The 19,305-nt window shown below is 45.2% G+C and overlaps 2 protein-coding genes across 3 annotated transcripts in view; both read right to left on the reverse strand.

Moving 5' to 3' along the window:
- Positions 1–11,654, reverse strand: part of LOC127602312 (activated RNA polymerase II transcriptional coactivator p15-like) — an 18,633-nt gene extending 6,979 nt beyond the window's left edge. Inside the window, exons 1-3 of one of the 2 annotated variants that reach the window (XM_052068397.1) lie at positions 11,462–11,654; positions 10,806–10,969; positions 440–500 (exon numbers count right to left, since the gene is read on the reverse strand). The gene's annotated coding sequence lies outside the window, so the exon portion shown is untranslated. Of the gene's footprint in view, positions 1–439; positions 501–10,805; positions 10,970–11,461 lie in introns of those variants that run through there. The other variant, XM_052068396.1, reaches the window with a different exon arrangement.
- Positions 11,655–12,183: 529 nt separating this feature from the next.
- Positions 12,184–15,787, reverse strand: LOC127602317 (ubiquinol-cytochrome-c reductase complex assembly factor 3). Its single transcript, XM_052068404.1, has 3 exons — positions 15,615–15,787; positions 15,355–15,520; positions 12,184–12,442 (listed from the first exon to the last, which is right to left on the reverse strand). Exons 2-3 carry the CDS (start codon positions 15,469–15,471, stop codon positions 12,311–12,313), a joined length of 249 nt encoding a protein of 82 aa, XP_051924364.1. The 5' UTR covers positions 15,472–15,520; positions 15,615–15,787; the 3' UTR covers positions 12,184–12,310.
- Between the last annotated feature and the right edge of the window lie 3,518 nt (positions 15,788–19,305).

Raw genomic sequence — 19,305 nt, forward strand, 5'->3', positions numbered from 1 at the left:
TGACAATACCCCAAATGAGCTATCAGCAAAGGAAAACAACAAGCCAGACAAAACCAACACCAGAAAAATCTTCTGATACAGAGGATGAGGACTTTGATGGATTTCTGGGTGATGATTGATCGGAAAACGTGAGAACATTGTACGATGGCTAAATAAAATAGACCCGAACTCAGTTCTGCTTTTTTGCCTTTTTAAAAACGTGTTTTTAGCTTGTATCTGTATGTCTTGGCATGCTACCGTATGCTTCAAGCTAACGTGTTTTTAGCGTGCGCGCATGCATGCCGTATGTTTATAAGCTGGCGTATGTTTTACCACTTTAAAACTGCGGCCAGTAATACAGTGCGGTTCGTCTATGTGTAAAATACAGAAATGGCACCCATTAATGAGACTGCGCCCAACCGTACGGTGCGTTGAATAGCCGTCAAAATACGGTACTTACAAGTGTCTTATTTGCCGATGACACTCCTGCTCTGGAGAAATTCTGAAACAGCTTCTGACTACTGTGGAAAGTGTATTGAACATGTTAAAAAAATGGTCTTACATAAATTACCCCCCCCCAAAAAAACAAAAACAAAAGGAAAGTTAATTGTTATTGGCACTAGACCAACTAAACATCAAGTCAAAATCATGGTAAATTCAATTGATATAGAAAGAGTGTATCAAAATAGAATCCGTGGAGAGCTAATTAATGGAAAATTATGCTGGAAGACAAATGTAGACAACGTCAAAAGGAAAATGCAATTGTGATAAACTATTCCTGAACAAAACAAACTCGTGCTCCCTGGCATTCTATTGGGAACCACGCGTCTTGCAGATAGACTGAGTGGCTGTTTCTCCAGCAGCACATATCCCTGAGTTTATTTTCGTCCTTTTACTTGATTAATTTCTTCTTCCCATATTGTTTTGCATGGTTTTGTACCCCAAACCTACGGGGAGGAGAGAGGCAGCTTCATTTCTGCTCATGTCCTTTATTTGCTTTTATCTTTTTACGTACCGTATTTTCACGACTATAAGGCGCCATTAAAAGTCGTAAATTTTCTCCAAAATGGACAGGACGCCTTATGGTGCGGAGCGGAGCGTCTTTTGTATGCGCTGAGTTCCAAAATCTGACTGACAGCCGACACGCTGCTTATATAAAGAAAAGGCGGAAGTGACTGGCCAGGCATGCGGGAAAGAAGTCGGCCAATCAGGGAAGGGTGGGCGTGTATATATACCTACATGGAGAGAGAGAGAGAGAGAAAGAGAGAAGGCGTACGTGAGAGAGGACAGGCATGCTGGGGAGCAGTCCGCCAATGGGTGAAGGGTGGGCGTGTAAGTGGACGCTAAAGGGATGCCGCAAGCACGTACCAACACCTGTGTAGAGTGTGGCAATGTGCATTGTTGCAAAACAACTCCTGTTTTGGTTTCTAAGAACCCCCGAAAATAAATTCGACAAAGAGACACGCCTACGAAGCTCAGTTCAAACTTCAAGCCATCGGTTATGCTTTTGGCATGCGTGCCCATTTCACAGCAGCGGTGAAAAACCAAGTCAAGCAAATGAACTCTGAGCTTCCCGTTATTCCCGGAGGCTTGACTAAAGAACTCCAACCGGGCGTTCAAAGTAAAGTTGCGAACGGCATGGGAACAATGGATGATCGATGGCAAACACAACTTTACAAAGAGTGAGAGGCAGCACTGGGCGAGTTACGCCACAATTTGCAAATGGATTATGGCTGCTTGGACGAACGCGTATGCTTGCACTGTTGTTCGAGTTTTTGGCAAAGTTAGCATCATTTCTGTGGAGCCACATGGCAATGAGAGTGACTCTGACAACGAGAGGGAACGCAGCGTTTTTGATGGATTGCGGTACTTGCACAATTGCTCAATTCTTTCTACACACACACGCGCTGCCACCATGTTAAGCTCTGTTCTTTACTTTCAAATGTGGGAAAGTTTCACACGAGAGAAATGTTGACTTTGCTATTGCTGCTCCTTCTTTCCGCTCGGCAATGCATAGCAACTCACACTTTAGCATGTGATGCGTTCAATGACAACTGGGATGTGCAGTCCTCTGCTTCTGATACAGAGGTTGAGGACTTTGATGGATTTCTGGGTGATGATTGATCGAAAAACGTGAGAACATTGTACGATGGCTAAATAAAATACACGCAAACTCAGTTCTGCTTTTGTTGCCTTTTTAAAAACGTGTTTTTAGCTTGTATCTGTATGTCTTGGCATGCTACCGTATGTTTATAAGCTGGCGTATGTTTTACCACTTTAAAACTGCGGCCAGTAATACAGTGCGGTTTGTCTATGTATAAAATAGAGAAATGGCACCCATTAATGAGATTGCGCCCAACCGTACGGTGCGTCAAATGGTCGTGAAAATACGGTATCCTGTGAACGGAGATCCCGATAGCACACGCAACTCCATTGTTTACAGTAAGGACCAGCTGTTAGGATGGCGGGCTAAAAGCGGGCTACTGGCCGGTGACAAACCGGATATCCCGCGCGAGTTGAAAAGGAGGAGATGAGGGTGTCGAGCCGGGAAGGACCACCGCACAAGGAGGAGAAGGTACAGACATGTCCTCCCGTCTGTCATCATGTGGAATATAAGATCGCTCCCCAACAACATGGATGAGATGGCGGCGCTATCGCAACATCAAAGGTAGTACCACGAGGCTAGCCTAATGCTACTCACGGAGTCATGGCTAACAGCGATCACTCCAGACACACATGCCGAGTTGGAAGGCTTCCAACTCATACGTGCAGACAGGAATGATGGGAGTGGAAAGAGAAAAGGTGGGGGACTGGCTGTTTTTGTGAACGACAAATGGTGCAATCCGGGGCATATCACGATCAAAGACAAACTCTGCAGCTGGAACATTGAGCTGCTAGCCATTAGCCTCAGAGGCCCCATTATCTCCCGAGGGAATTCTCACGTCATAGCTGTGACAGTGTACGTCCCTCCGTCGGCTAATGGTGATGCAGCGTGTGATGCCCTGATGACTGTCGTGAACAGGCTGCAAACACAGTCCCCCAACGCCCTGCTGCTCATCTCATGTCTCTCTGTCGTCCTCCCTTTCAACCTTCACCCAATATGTAACCTGTGCCACTAGAGAATAAAATTTTGGACTTGTTTTATGCCAATACCAAGTAGGCATATAAACCTCTCCCCCTCTCCCCTCTTGGAAGAGCAGACCACAACTTGGTATTTCTCGAGCCCGTGTACAAACCCCTGGTGCACAGACAGCCAACTGTGACCAGAATGGTCAGGAAATGGTCCATGGAAGCTGAAGATGCTCTGCGGGACTGCTTCGACACAACCAGGTGGGAATTCTTCAGCGAGGTTCATGGGGAGGACTTTGATGCACTCACTGACACCATCACGGACTACATAAACTTCTGTGAGGAGAACACCATACCCACCAGAACTGTGCAGTGTTTTTCATGGATTAATCCCGACATAAAGGCCCTCCTGAAGGAGAAGAAGAGAGCTTTTATGTCGAGAAACAGAGAGGAGCTGAAGGCCGTGCAGATTCGGCTGAGAAGAAAGATCAGAGAAGGGAAGAAGACATACAGGATGGAATTGGAGGACCAGTTACAGGCCAGCAATGTCACTGGTGTCTGGAGGGGCCTGAAAACCATCTTAGGCCATGACAGCCCAAAGACATTGACTGAGAAGGACAAGGACTGGGCAGATGGACTGAACCGTTTTTTCAGCCGTTTCGACCGGTCGTCTGTCACTTCCCCCAAACACCAACTGCAACCACTCCCACAAGAACTTCTTCTCCTAACCCTCCTCTTTCGACCAGCTCTCAACAACCAAGTGTGTCACCTGGTTCCTGCCTGTCCGTCACAACAGAGCAGGTGAGGAACCAACTGAGAAAGATAAATGTGAGGAAGGCAGCAGGTCCAGACAAGATCAGTTCCCGGCTCCTCACGACCTGTTCTGACCAGCTGTGTGACATTGACCAGCACATGTTCAACCTGAGCCTGAAGCTGGGCAGAGTTCCACAGCTGTGGAAAACTTTGTTGCTGGTCCCAGTGCCCAAGACCCCCCCCCACCCTAAGGAGCTGAACAGCTACAGACCGGTGGCGCTGACATCTCACCTGATGAAGACGCTGGAGAGACTTGTCCTCGCCTACCTTCGACTGCTGGTGAGCTCGGCACTGGACCCGCTGCAGTTTGCCTATCAGCCTGGCATTGCCGTGGAAGACGCTATTATCTACCTCCTCCACTCAGTGCTGTCACACTTGAAGAAGGCTGGGAGCACTGTGAGAATCATGTTCTTTGATTTCTCCAGTGCCTTCAACACCATCCAGCCCAACTTACTGGAAGGCAAACTGCAGAACGCCGGAGTTGACCACCATCTCACAGAATGGATCATAGACTACCTCACAAACCGGCCGCAGTACGTGAGGTTGCAGAGCTGTGAGTCGGACAGGCTTCTCTGCAGCACTGGAGCGCCGCAGGGGACTGTTCTGGCTTCATTACTGTTCATCCTCTACACCTCGGACTTCAGACACGCCACTCCAAATTGCCACCTTCAGAAGTTCTCCGATGACTCTGCGATTGTTGGCCTCATTACAGAGGGGGGCGATCGGGAGTACAGGGGACTGACGAAGGACTTTGTGGACTGGTGCCAGCAGAATCTCCTCCAGATCAACCCTAGGAAAACTAAGGAGTTGGTTGTAGATTTCTGCAGGAAACAGTCCTCGCCAGCACCGATGACATCCAGGGTATGGACATAGAGAGGGTGACCTCCTACAAGTACCTAGGTGTTCTTCCGAACAACAAACTGGACTGGTCTACAAACACGGACACCCTGATTAGGAAAGGACAAAGCAGACTCTTCCTACTCAGGAAACTGAGGTCTTTTGGGGTTCAGGGGTCGCTCCTTAAGACTTTCTATGACTCGGTGGTGGTCTTGGCCATTCATTATGGCATTGTCTGCTGGTCAGGCAGCATCTCGGCTCGGGACAGAAAGAGGCTGGAGCGACTGGTCAGGAAGGCCACTTCTGTCCTGGGCTGCTCCCTTGACACTTTGGAGGAGGTGGGCAACAGAAGGATGCTAACTAAGCTAAAAGCTATGTTGGCCAGTCCCTCCCACCCCCTCCAGCCCACCCTGACAGCACTTGGTAGCTCCTTCCGCCAGAGACTGTTACACCCACGCTGCAAGAGGGAGAGATACCGATGCTCGTTCCTACCGACTGCTGTCAGGCTGCTGAATAAAAATAATAATACTAATAATAGTTTAATGATGTGAAAAACAATTGTTAATAGCACTGCAATTTATCAATTTTGTATTTATATTGCCCTTAATTGAACGGTGTTTGTTTCTTCTTCTTTCTTCCCACATTCTTGCTGCTGGATGCTGTAAATTTCTCCAGTGTGGGACAAATAAAGGATATCTTATCTTATAATTTGATGAGGTTACACACTTTAAAACTGGAGTTTGGCTCAGGCCAACATGATCCTTCAAGCACCACATTGAGACAAAAATAAATAAATAAAAATGTATCATACAAACTCAGCCGTAACCCTGCTACGCTTTTTCAGCCAATAAACTCTCTCACTTTCCTCACTTCCTTACCGTGGTGGAGGGGTTTGTGTGTCCCAATGATCCTAGAAGCCAAGTTGTCTGGGGCTTTATGCCAGGGTCACCCATGGCAAACGGGTTCTAGGTGAGGGGCCAGACAAAGCACGGCTCAAAGACCCCAATGATGATTGCAATAAATGGATCTAGGTTTCCCTTGCCCGGACGCAGGTCACCGGGGCCCCCCTCTGGAGCCAGGCCTGGAGGTGGGGCTCGTTGGCAAGCGCCTGGTGGCCGGGCCTACACCCATGGGGCCCAGCCGGGCACAGCCCGAAAAGGCAACGTGGGTCCCCTTTCCCATGGGCTCACCACCCATGAGAGGGGCCAAAGGGGTCGGGTGCAATGTGAGCTGGGCGGCAGCCAAAGGCGGGGAGCCTGGCGGTCCGATCCTCGGCTGCAGAAGCTAGCTCTTGGGACATGGAATGTCACCTCTCTGGCAGGGAAGGAGCCCGAGCTGGTGTGTGAGGCAGAGAATTTCCGACTGGATATAGTCGGACTTGCCTCCACACACACAGCCTGGGTTCTGGTACCAGTTCTCTCGAGAGGGGTTGGCCTCTCTTCCATTCTGGAGTTGCTCACAGTGAGAGGCGCAGGGAGCAGGTGTGGGCATACTCATTGCCCCCCGGCTCAGTGCCTGTACATTGGGGTTCACACCGGTAGATGAGAGGGTTGCCTCCCTCAGCCTTCGGGTGGGTGGACGGGTCCTGACTGTTTTTTGTGCATATGCACCAAACAGCAGCTCAGCTTTTTGGAGTCCTTCGAGGGTGTGCTGGAGAGTACTCCTGCTGGGGACTCCCTTGTTCTGCTGGGGGACTTTAATGCTCACGTGGGCAACGACAGTGAGACCTGGAGGGGCGTGATTGGGAGGAACGGCCCCCCCGATCAGAACTCGAGTGGTGTTTTGTTACTGGACTTCTGTGCTCGCCACGGATTGTCCATAACGAACACCTTGTTCAAACATAAGGGTGTCCATATGTGCACTTGGCACCAGGACACCCTTGGCCGCAGTTCGATGATCGACTTTGTAGTTGCATCATCGGATTTGCGGCCGCATGTTCTGGACACTCGGGTGAAGAGAGGGGCGGAGCTGTCAACTGATCACCACCTGGTGGTGAGTAGGCTCCGACGGTGGGGGAAGATGCCGGTCCGTCCTGGCAGACCCAAACGTATTGTGAGGGTTTGTTGGGAGCGTCTGGCGGAATCCCCTGTCAGAAAGAGTTTCAACTCCCACCTTCGACAGAGCTTTTCCCATGTTCCGAGGGAGGCGGGGGACATTGAGCCCGAGTGGACCATGTTCCGTGCCTCTATTGTTGAGGCGGCCAATCTGAGTTGTGGCCATAAGGTGGTTGGTGCCTGTCGTCGCGGCAACACCCGTACTCGCTGGTGGACACCAGCAGTAAGGGATGCCGTCAAGCTGAAGAAGGAGTCCTATCGAGCCTTTATGGCCTGTGGGACCCCAGAGGCAGCTGCCGGGTATCGACTGGCCAAGCGGAACGCGGCTTCGGTGGTCACCGAGGCAAAAACACGAGCGTGGGAAGAGTTTGGTGAGGCCATGGAAGCCGACTTCCGGACGGCTTCGAGGAAATTCTGGTCCACCATACGACGTCTCAGGAGGGGGAAGCAGTGCACCACTAACACTGTGTACAGTGGGGATGGGGCGCTGCTGACTTCGACTCGGGACGTTGTGAACCGGTGGGCAGAGTACTTCGAAGACCTCCTCAACTCCACCAAAACGTCTTCCTTGGAGGAAGCAGAGCCCGGGGACTCTGAGGTGGGCTCTCCTATCTCTCTGGCTGAAGTCACCGATGTGGTTAAAAAGCTCCTCGGTGGCAAGGCCCCAGGGGTGGATGAGATCCGCCCGGAGTTCCTCAAGGCTCTGGATGTTGTGGGGCTGTCCTGGTTGACACGCCTCTGCAACATCGCGTGGTCAACAGGGTGAGTGCCTCTGGATTGGCAGACCGGGGTGGTAGTCCCTCTTTTTAAAAAGGGGGACCGGAGGGTGTGTTCCAACTATAGAGGGATCACACTCCTCAGCCTCCCTGGTAAGGTCTATTCAGGGGTGCTGGAGAGGAGGGTCCGTCAGGAAGTCGAGCCTCAGATTGAGGAGGAGCAGTGTGGTTTTCGTCCCGGCCGTGGAACAGTGGACCAGCTCTACACCCTTAGCAGGGTCCTCGAGGGTATGTGGGAATTCGCCCAACCAGTCTACATGTGTTTTGTGGACTTGGAGAAGGCGTTTGACCGTGTCCCTCGGGGAGTTCTGTGGGGGGTGCTTCGAGGGTATGGGGTACCGAACCCCCTGATACGGGCTATACCACCGATTTCAGAGTTTGGTTCCCATTGCCGGTAAGTAGAAATTGTTTCCAGTGAGGGTAGGACTCTGCCAAGGCTGCCCTTTGTCACCGATTCTGTTCATAACCTTTATGGACAGAATTTCTAGGCTCAGTGCCTGTACATTGGGGTTCACACCAGTGGATGAGAGGGTTGCCTCCCTCCGCCTTCGGGTGGGGGGTACGGGTCCTAACTGTTGTGTGTGCATATGCACTAAACAGCAGCTCAGCTTACCCACCCTTTTTGGAGTCCTTGGAGAGTACTCCTGCTGGGGACTCCCTTGTTCTGTGTGTGTGTGTGTGTGTGTGTGTGTGTGTGTGTGTGTGTGTGTGTGTGTGTGTGTGTGTGTGTATATCTGTCGTAGTTTTTTTGTTGTTGTTGTTTTGACTGAAAAATTTCCTTGCGTCCCCAAAACGCACATTATTTGGAACTCTGCGTCCCGCGGGAAAATTGTGCGTCTAGGACGCGGGACGCAGAGGTAACGAGATGGCTGCATTTCCATGTTTAAAACAGGTACGACGGGATAACTTGTTTTTGATTGCCCAAAGTGTTAGTAGGTAGCTGGAATATTGATACCAACCTATCCAGACGACATCCAATGTATACAATGCCAAAATCTGGAATGCCTAACCTCGAATGGGGGAGACACAGGGAAGCTGCCAGTCGCCTTCGAGAGTATGATCATCTCTGGTAGCCAAACAAACAGGAATATGGGGGTCGCACTGTAGAAATGGCTTTTATGGCACATAGTTGTTCCCTATGCCTATCACGACTCAAAATACTTCTCTTTGCTCTTGTCCTAAAACAGCTGCACACCACTTCGCATAGGCACTAAGGGTGTGGAAAATAATCGATATTAATCTATACATCGATGCGCACGTGCGCGATGCGAGTGCATTGGCTCATTCACTGGGTACGACGCGATTGACGGGTGAAATCGAGATTCATCACGATGCATTGGTGGGTATCTGTAAAATCCGATTCAAGCGCCGTTTTATTCATGTGAAACTCACCTATCTGCCCTTTCCTAGGCGCAATGAATGCACCATCATTGTTTTGCGTTTTGTGTTGAATACGGACGGTAGCCGTGCGTCACATAGAGTCCAGTACACAACTAGCGAAACACTATGGAAGTTCGCGCAAGCAGCAGCGAGGAAACTACTGTATTTAATGCTTCCGCAACATTCAGATCTTATGTTTGGAAATACTACGGTGTCGAAAAGAAAGACGAAAAGATCGATAAAAGCTACGTAATTTGCAAAGAATGTCGCACTACGAAGCCATACAACGGCAGCACCACAAATATGCAGACCACTTAAAACGATGGCACCACATCACCGACAAGTCTCCCGCCCCCTCCCCCGCCTCCCCGTCCAGTTCCTCGTTGGACACCGGAGAAACTTTTGGCAAACCAGGTCAGGATCAGAAAAAAATCGCCTCTTATTTTGGGAGTCCCCTTGCAACTCACTGTGACCGCGCAAGGAAAAACTATATATGGATGACGCTTTTGGACATTTTGGACACTCAGTGAGTGGTCTGTGTATGCTACAATACAGACAGCAGCTTTGAGGCTGTGACGGCCACATTGTTTCAATTGTATTTTTTTTCTGTCCTATGGAGATGGATATTTCATATAAGACATTCAGTGAGTAGTCTGTTTGTGTTTACACTACAGCAACAGCTGTGAGTCTCAGGTGCCAAATTGTTTTCATTTTGTTTGCACAAAACCCAATTGTGAAAGGGCTTAAATAAGTTGTTTTACACGTTCTACTGTTTATAAGGAATAAAGTGGTCTACTTTTTGCAGTACCATACTGAATTCCATCTTTTTTTTAACTTTTTTTTCTTTGCGTATTTGCATCATGTTTAATTGCACAATATCACAACAAATTGCACTGTATCGTATCGGATCGCGTTGATTTGAACTAAATGTGTATCGCGTCGTATCACATCGTGAAGATAGTGAAACGTATCGCCAGAAAATTCCATGTATCGTTTAAGTATCGCATCGCTGGTAGTGCATCGAGATGTGTATCGAATCGTCCTCAGTGCTGAGATTCACATCCCTAATAGGCACGCAGTCACAGGCAACTCCATTGTGACAATGGATAAAGTTTCCTCCATTTTTTTTAGAATGTCATAACTTTCTTAATGTACAACATTTAAATCCTCTTTTATTCTTTTGTTCCAACTCTTTCCACTGACATTGGTCTATGCTAGGGAAAAAAATGATTTCAATTTACTTGTCAAGTCCCTGCATTTTATTCAATAGGCATACTGTATGCCATTTTATCATACTCATTTTTACACACGCAGTTGTCCTTCATCCTCAGATGTGACTGATGATAAGAGTATTGTCTGGATAAGACAAGCTTCTCTTCTACAACACCAGGAACTCCGGTCTGGCAGTGCCAACAACGTTTCCCAATAAATGTTAAGTTAAATTTTGATTTGCCGCTATTTTACAAAGACAGTCTATCGAGCTAAGCAAGAAATGTTGGTTTGGTCCAAATAGCTGGGCAACGTTTTGCGTTACGGGTATGAAATTAAAATTAAACGGCCGCACATGAATATTATTTCGTTCCCGCGTGTGCATTCATTAATGCATTTTTTTAATCCACTCACCATATTGTAAACAGAGCACTGAGGAGAGATACATACTTAGTGAATTAAACATGATGACTATCGATATAAAACATTATAACTTAACCTTGTGGGTCAATTTCTAATCATGCATTCGCCACCATGTGCAGGCCCAGCCCCGATTGATGCCATACCCCTACCTCGCAAATTTCTATGAATATAAATTACGAACCATATATCTTACTTCCAGATACGAAATCGGGAATCTTAAAAAACATAATAATCTAACGTAGATTTTCAAGAAGGGAATGCTTACGTGACTTCGTAGCTGATTGGTTCTTATGTGCAATATTTCGTCTCCTGCGAAGTTGGTTCTGCTTCAAATTCTTCTTCTCCTTCAAATTCTTCTTCTTCAAACGATGGGTCTTCCTCGTGTACTTGGTAAACTATCTTACTGGTTCGTTACCGCCACTGATGGAGCTGGAGTACATTACAGGACATTGTAACGCAAGTTAAAGTGGGTACATCAAATTATGCCGCTCAATAAATGATTTTTGTCCGTTTTGTGTCAACAACTACCACATTAATCTATGTCTTATGCGAAGAAGCCTGCCACCTGCATGCATATTTCCCCAGGTGGTTGGTTGGAGGAGTGTCGCATTTCAACAACTATGGAGGGATAGAAGTGACATAACCCCTACAAATAAATTTAAATTGATCGTGAATTAATGCTATGGTTTCATCCATTTTCTGAAGTGCTCATCTTCACCAGGAATCCGGGATTTATTCAATGATTTTTCCAATATTAATAACATTTTTTTGTGTTTCAATGCATATTTAAGTATTTAGTTGTTTCACGATGTTTTTCTTGTCCCCTGGGCATGATGGAAATTTATCTCTTCATTCTCTCCCCTCAAACTAAAATCGGCGGGGCATTCACTGGCAAGGTCACAAAATATTGTGCTATCCTACCTTCTTTCTTTTTTCGAAGCCATGCATTAACAGGAAATACACAGGCGAGTTTGTTTCATGTGCCTTTTGAGTGTCTTCCAAGCTCCAAACCAAACAGCAATGTCACTTGCTGATAAAGGAGTCCAAATGGGCCTTGTTCCATGTTCCCATTGTTGAGCTGGTTGGTGCCTGTTTGGCGGCATCTTCTGAACAGTTTTTGACAGTGGCAGAGGAAACGAGCTGAACAGATCTTGTGGGCCTACAGGGCCACCAAATGGGTAGCTGTAGGCCAAGTGACATGTGACTTGGACTGTTGCGAAGACAAAAATGAATCAATACATATTTTGTGTTCAGTGTAGCCACAGGTAATTTATATTTAGTTTTTTTTCTTTTATTGGGGGGTGGGGGGGGGGGGGGACAATGGCAGGATGTCCTCCCGAATTCTGAAATGATGACTCCTCCCCTGATCCACATTGTACCCCGCCTCCCATGCCTCTGCTTCCCCACAGCCCGAACTAGCAATAAAACAAATAGATGGTGGAAGAGGATGAAATTATCAAACCTGGCTGATGATTGATTTCAGTGATCTAAAAAGACAAGAGAATAGCATGCAAAAAGATCCCCAAAAAACAAAAACTGACAAATTCAATTAACTGAAATTCTACATGCATAATTTGAACCACTGTATTATATTATATGTGTATATGTATTACATGCATTTAGTAGTATATTTACTGATCACACATTTTCCTATAGTTTTAATGTATTCGTCAAATACTCCATACTTAACAGTGGTTGAACAATCCAATGTCTACTTTCTCTGGCTGCAGAGTTCAGCAATATGACTACAAATCACAAAATGTGTCAAGTCTATTTTGCAGATCTTCCCAATCCTCTTGCAAGATTTTCATTGGTTTCCGCAGCCTCCTTGAGTGTCTGCATTACGAGAGCATTTCGTTTCCTTGTCTCTTCCATTCTCATTGGGTTTGACTCGGGCAGATTCTGGGGGTCAGTAGGCACAAAAATACAATCAGTGATTAGCAGGGAAAAAGAAAGCTGTAAAAGCACGTCATGTTTGGTTGTGTTTTTTGGTTGCATTTTTGTTTTGTTTGTTTTTTTATTTAGATCAGGGTTCTATAAATTGTAAATGTAAATTTCCCCATTGTGGGACGAATAAAGGATATCTTATCTTATCTTATAAAGTACCGGTACAGTAATTTTTTTGCCTCCACGAACCATGTTGTGGCGGCCATGTCAGAACGCGGACACTGGCCATGTATATTCATGATATAAGTTTCAATAACTGTTTCATATTTATCGTCTTTATACTGTATTATTTAAGCCTTAAAAAAGCATTTACTTCTGTGAAGTTATTTCTTTTGCATGTTAGTAATTTACGATTACAACTCTCAGACCAACACTCAACTCAACTGTATTTATAAAGCACTTTCAAACATCCATTGCTGCACACAGAGTGCTGTACATAGAGCAACTAACATAATACAACAGTAAAGCAAAGCAACAAATCAGTAACACTCCCAACTTTGCTCTTCTTCGTGTTGACCAAGTATTTGCACTCTTCCTGAATGTTGTGCACATTTAAAATTTTAAAGTCATACAGAGACCATCCATCCATCCATCTTCTACCGCTTATCCGGGGCCGGGTCGCGGGGGCAACAGCTTTAGCAGGGAAGCCCAGACTTCCCTCTCCCTAGCTACTTCTTCCAGCTCTCCCCGGGGGATCCCGAGGCGTTCCCAGGCCAGCTGGGTGACATAGTCTCTCCAGCGTGTCCTGGGTCTTTCTCGGGGTCTCCTCCTGGTGGGACATGCCCGGAACACCTCACCAGGGAGGCGTTCAGGAGGCATCCGAATCAGATGCCCAAGCCACCTCATCTGGCTCCTCTCGATGTGGAGGAGAAGCGGCTCGACTCGGAGCCCCTCCCGGATGACCGAGCTTCTCACCTTATCTCTAAGGGAGAGCCCGGACACCCTGCGGAGAAAACTCATTTCGGCCGCTTGTATCTCGTTCTTTCGGTCACGACCCATAGCTCGTGACCATAGATGAGGGTTGGAACGTAGATCGACCGGTAAATTGAGAGCTTCGCCCTTTGGCTCAGCTCCTTCTTCACCACGACAGACCGATACAACGTCCGCATCACAGCAGACGCTGCACCGATCCGCCTGTCGATCTCCCGCTCCCTTCTGCCCCCACTCGTGAACAAGACCCCAAGATACTTGAACTCCTCCACTTGGGGCAAGATCTCCTCCCCGACAGAGACAACCCATGTAATTATAAAATGATGTTTTATTCAAGGGGGAAAAATCCAAACACATCTAGCGCTAAGAGAAATACTGTATGTGATTTTCCAATGAAATAAGCCCAGAATAACTGGTTGTGCTACCCTTGTCAGTAATAACTGAAATAAAGTCTTTGAGAGCTGGAGATGGCCTTTTTCTTTTCACAATTACGTTGGTTTAACGCAGTCATATTGGGAGGGTTGGAGCATGAACTGCCTTTTACAGGTAGTGAGATAAGATATCATTTATTTGTCCCACACTGGGGAAATTTACAGTCTACAACAGCAAGATTGTGGGTAGAAAGAAGAAATACCAGGGCATCTATTCTCTACTGGATTTCAATCCAAACTAACTGGACCTCTCCACCTTTCTTGGACTCGGACTTGGAATGTTAGTTTCTCACATGAGCCACATAGTTTTGGATCAACTATAGTTTGAACCAGAACCATTTGACAGAAAGACAGACATGCTTACCACGTGGACCTCAATCATTACAGTCCCGCCCCTTTCTAAATTAAAAAAAACTACTTAAATCCCATTAGCATCACACAGTGGAGCACATCTTTTCATTGTTTTCATCTTTTGGACATTTTATTCTTTGCTCAAGACTACTGGAAATGCTCTTAAACAAGGCTCCAGCTCACGCACCAACCTAATGAGGACAAGCAATATGGAAACTTGATAGATGGGCCTGGTCAGTATGTATTCAATTGATGATCTGTTTCCACACTTCAAGGAAGAATTTTGAAATACTGTATTTCTATGGGAACTGTTTTGCCAATTCAGAATATCTATGAGGTCATTGACAGGATGCTGGTGTGGTGGTCTTCTCACTAAAGTAATCCAAGTACTGTATGTGATTATGAACATTGCCTCGTGCACTGGAACAGTCACACAGAAACATAATAAAAGACTCTGCTATTCCCACGATTGAGCGCATACAAAAATAGTCCAAAAAATTAAAATGAAGACTTTGGATTTAATAAAAATTGAGGGCTACAACCCAAAACTCAAATATTCACCAAACATGGTGTGAACCAGGGAGTCTGTGTCTGATCAAGATATCCACTTTGACTTTTTAAGAAACAGTATCCATATTAGACTTGATCAAAGTCACATTCAGTATTTGTTAGTTATAATATGTCAGGTATTAGTAAGAAAAAAATACAACTATTCAAAACAATGTGAAAATATGTTTTGATGGTGTAAAGAATTCTGATTATTTGTAAAAACATACATGCAGCTAATGTATGATAAAACTGCAATTCTTTTTTCTTCTTTCTACATACATTCTTGCTGCTGGAGGCTGTAAATTTCCCCATTGTGGGACGAATAAAGGTTATCTTATCTTATCTATTCCAAAACGGTAGGTGGCACTGCAGTTTACAACTACAACGATACACTCGTGATATGTGAAACTAAAAACATGCAAAGAATTACACATCTAAGGCTTCAGATGCTAGATATACACAGGCTGTTGTAAGCGTTGGCTTGTCTCAACATTTACTCTCAGCAGTAGACTACATGGAAGCTAGACGCGAAACAATATCAATACGAACAAAATCCCCTAACTTTTCTCGGTACGCCAAATGGCAAACATGACATCGTGCAGTCACCTTGATCATTTCTTTTCGCCTCTCCTCTCCCGGGGAAATGAGCGCCCACATCCCGTAGCCGAGCCCCAACATTGCAATCATGCCCGTCGTGCCCACGATGGTTCTCATTCCACTCATTGTCGAGACACTGAGGGGTCCAGCTAGATTGAGATCGTTGCCAATATGACTGAAAATCGGACCAACATTTGAATTTATGATCAGTAGCTTCCCTGTCGGCAACGTCGTTTGGAAATAAATTGTTACGTGTTGTACAGTCCCACCCAAGTTGCAGGAGATGTGGTACGGCAACTCAACTGGATCAAACGTGGAGCACGATTTCCATTCGTCACTTCCTGACGCTGCATTCGAAGGAGGCAACTTTCCGACCTCCGACTAGGAAAAGTGAACTAGAACATCTCTTTGAAGTGGAAGGTCCGCGTTGCGAACCCCAACTCCAGTGTAGTGTAACGTCACTCGACAACGGCGACCGCATCTCGACAGGCCGTGAATAGTTCGGTTTAAATGTTTGTACAGTAATACAGTATGTGCATGTAACGTGTTCGTTTTCTGTTTTTGAATGGCAAAATTAAATTTACGAGATTATAAATATACATTAATCTTTATTTATTATTGCATTCATTTAGTTTTTCGAAATAACAAATCACGTAACACAACGTGATTTGTACCGACTGCTGTCTCCCTGCAGTTATTTGGTGAAATGAATAGTTTTGAAAATAAACATTCCTTAACTTATATAAATTAATGAAATTATGAAGAACATTTGCTGAAGGTCAAAATGTGTTGTGATGAACCAAAACAACAATTTATCTGAATCAGTCATATTTGATTTTTTTACATTCACCTAGAACGCTTTGAAGTCGAACTGGAACAATCAAAGTGGGATGTTTCCGATTTCGTACTTTATTCCAAGGCAGCATTTTTGCACCGAAGCTCAGGCTATAGATATGTTACACAAAGACACCGCATCAAGCGTGTTATCCTTTGCTACTATAAATCAGCGTCTCCGCCATATTAAATCCATCCATAATAAAGGATATCTTATCTTATATTGCATGTGGCAAGTCTGCACGCTAATCTAATTCACGTACATCAAATTCATAAAAAAAAAAAACAAAATCACAAAGTGTCCAAAGTTGATACATGTACCACTATCTCATCCATTCACATAACAGTAAATGTCACAAAACAGTATGTTGACAAACAAATGGGCACCAAAACTACATATACTCTAAAAAGCTTGGAACATAAGATGAATCTGATCAAATGTTTACTCCTTTGATTCACAGGGGGGCTTTCTGTGAGTTTCTCCTAGTGGTAGGTCGCCAATCAAAATATAATCTTTACAAATGTCGGTTAGAGACTAGCACCATCAAATTGATACACAAGTTTCTCCTCTTGTGTTGTGTACGTCATTGTAAGGCAAGCAAGGCGCCACACAGAAATGATCCATCCATCCATCTTCCGAACCGCTTGATCCTCACTAGGGGGGTGCTGGAGCCTATCCCAGCTGTTTTCGGGCAGTAGGCGGGGGACACCCTGAATCAGTTTCCAGCCAATTGCAGCGTACACAGAGACGAACAACCATCCGCGCTCATATTCACATATAATAAGAGATCCTTTATTTGTCCCACCGCCTTCCTAATAAAAAATAAGGAGCAGCTTGTTCCGTCACTCATTGAAAAACAAAACAAAACCAAAACATTTTTTTAAAAACCCACATGTGGGTACCTGTTGCTTTATTTTTTGTTTAGCTTAAAGCCTTGAATATTGCTTACACTTTATTATACTTTTGACATTTTTCCCCTAGAAAAAACAAAGTGCACTGAATGGGGAAATGTTTTTTTTTATTGGATCCGCTGAAAGATATAGTACTGAAAAAAGAATTGGTTTCTTAAATACAAAGTATTGCAGCAATGCAGTCTAACCTTAGAGAAGTGGTTCTTAACCTGGGTTCGATCGAACCCTAGGGGTTGGGTGAATCTGTCTCAGGGGTTCGACTGAGCTTCTGCCATGGAGGTTAAGACACACCTGACTCAACATGTCAATTAGTTATGACACATCTGCTTAGTCATGGCTGGCTTGTCCAATCAGTGCTGGGGGGAAAATGTAATTCACTCAGTAGTCACTGTGTGACTGTCGGGATAGTACATCATATAATTTAAAAACCTATACTTATGCCATGTACCGTATTTTCACGACTATAAGGCACCATTAAAAGTCTCAAATTTTCTCCAAAATGGACAGGACGCCTTATAATGCAGAGCGTCTAGTGTATGTGCCGAGTTCCAAAGCCTGACTGAGAGCACTTCTGTAGCGTGCCTGCATGCATGCCGTATGTTTAAACTGGCATATGTTTTACCATGCCTGGCTGCGCCCAATAATACAGTGCGTTTTGTGTATGTGTCAAATACAGAAATAGCACCCGTTACTGAGACTGTGCCTAACAATACGGTGCGCTGAATGGTCGTGAAAATACGGTAATTTTATTTACTTTTTTCAGTTGTTAATAAATGTGTTGTAATGTCTTGACTTTGTAATAAATCCTATTTTTATTTTACACTAACGAAGGGTTCGGTGAACAAGCATATGAACTGGTTGGGTTCGGTACCTCTAATACCGGTAAGGTTGAGAACCACTGTCTTAGTGGGAATTCGACAATCTTCAGTGAGCTGACCTGGGCCTTCCAAGATCTCAGAGGTGCCCACATGTTACCTCCTTAAATACGTCTATTTCTTCTTTAAATTTATTTCTGTATTTGCATAATTTGTACCGGTAACTTTATCAGTACAAGTAGTGGTGATACGGATTATTGACCTCCCTTCACAGGTACACTTCTGATGCTGCCCATCCCACAGTTTATTTTATTTCAAATAGCACATGCAGATTGTTATAATGTATTTTTAATATTTACCACGGGCCGCTAAAAAGTGGAAGACAGGTCACAAATGGCTCACAGGCCGTAGTTTGAACATTCACTCTATTATATGGTTCTCTGACCTGTCTTGTCAATAAAAAAAGCTAAAAATCAGTTTTCTTCATCTATATATATATTGCGCGTCGTCCCGCACGCGGTCTGTCCTTCCGTCTGTCCCTTTTCAAAACGTACCTACTTCACCGCGCCGCTGCGCGCCGCCACTGCGCCGCCACTGCGCCGCTCAGGCAGTGGCTCACTACGATCGCGCGGGCATCTTAGCGAAAAAATGTTGTCTACCCACAAGCATTGCAATGAAATTGTTAGTTATTTAGTAGAGCTAAACATCTCTTTATTTTCGCGATAAGCAATGAAGCTGAACAAAAAGTTGAACCAAGCAACAACACTTTTGTGGGCCGAAGGCCCACCTTACCAGCCTTCCGCAGGAACTAGCTGACGAGCCGCCCGGAGGGCGGCGAACCACCACCTTACCAGCCTTCCGCAGGAACTAGCTGATGAGCCGCCCGGAGGGCGGCGAACCAGCTAGTAGTGCATAAAATGTTGGCACTCTTTTCGACACAAGTAATTGACTGTCACTGTGCCACCTTAGGAACACAAAGCAGGTATCATTGTAGCCCATTTTAATAGGACTACATAAACCCAACTCTCCGTAGTTAACCCACAACTTAGCGGTGTAATGTGGTCCTGAACAACGAGCAATGATAATCTTGAACAATTTATTTAAAAAAAATATATATAGAGAGAGAAAAAGAAGTAGAATGGAGGGACATTTTTTTTATATACCGGTAGTTGTTTTTGAAGAGAACATGGGAAAAAAATACTTTTTTCAGTGTTTTTTTTAAAATGAAAAACAATTTATACACTAACAATGTATATTGAAAAAGTAGTACAGTATTGCCCATTTTATCAATTAACGTACAAATTATATCCTGGCTTTTAACTGTTAAATCATAAAAAAGGAAACATCACCAAAACACTTACCGTACTTGTCATGAAAATAACTGATATTTAGCAATTTG

Source organism: Hippocampus zosterae, chromosome 6, assembly GCF_025434085.1.
Source record: "Hippocampus zosterae strain Florida chromosome 6, ASM2543408v3, whole genome shotgun sequence".
Taxonomy (NCBI): domain Eukaryota; kingdom Metazoa; phylum Chordata; class Actinopteri; order Syngnathiformes; family Syngnathidae; genus Hippocampus; species Hippocampus zosterae.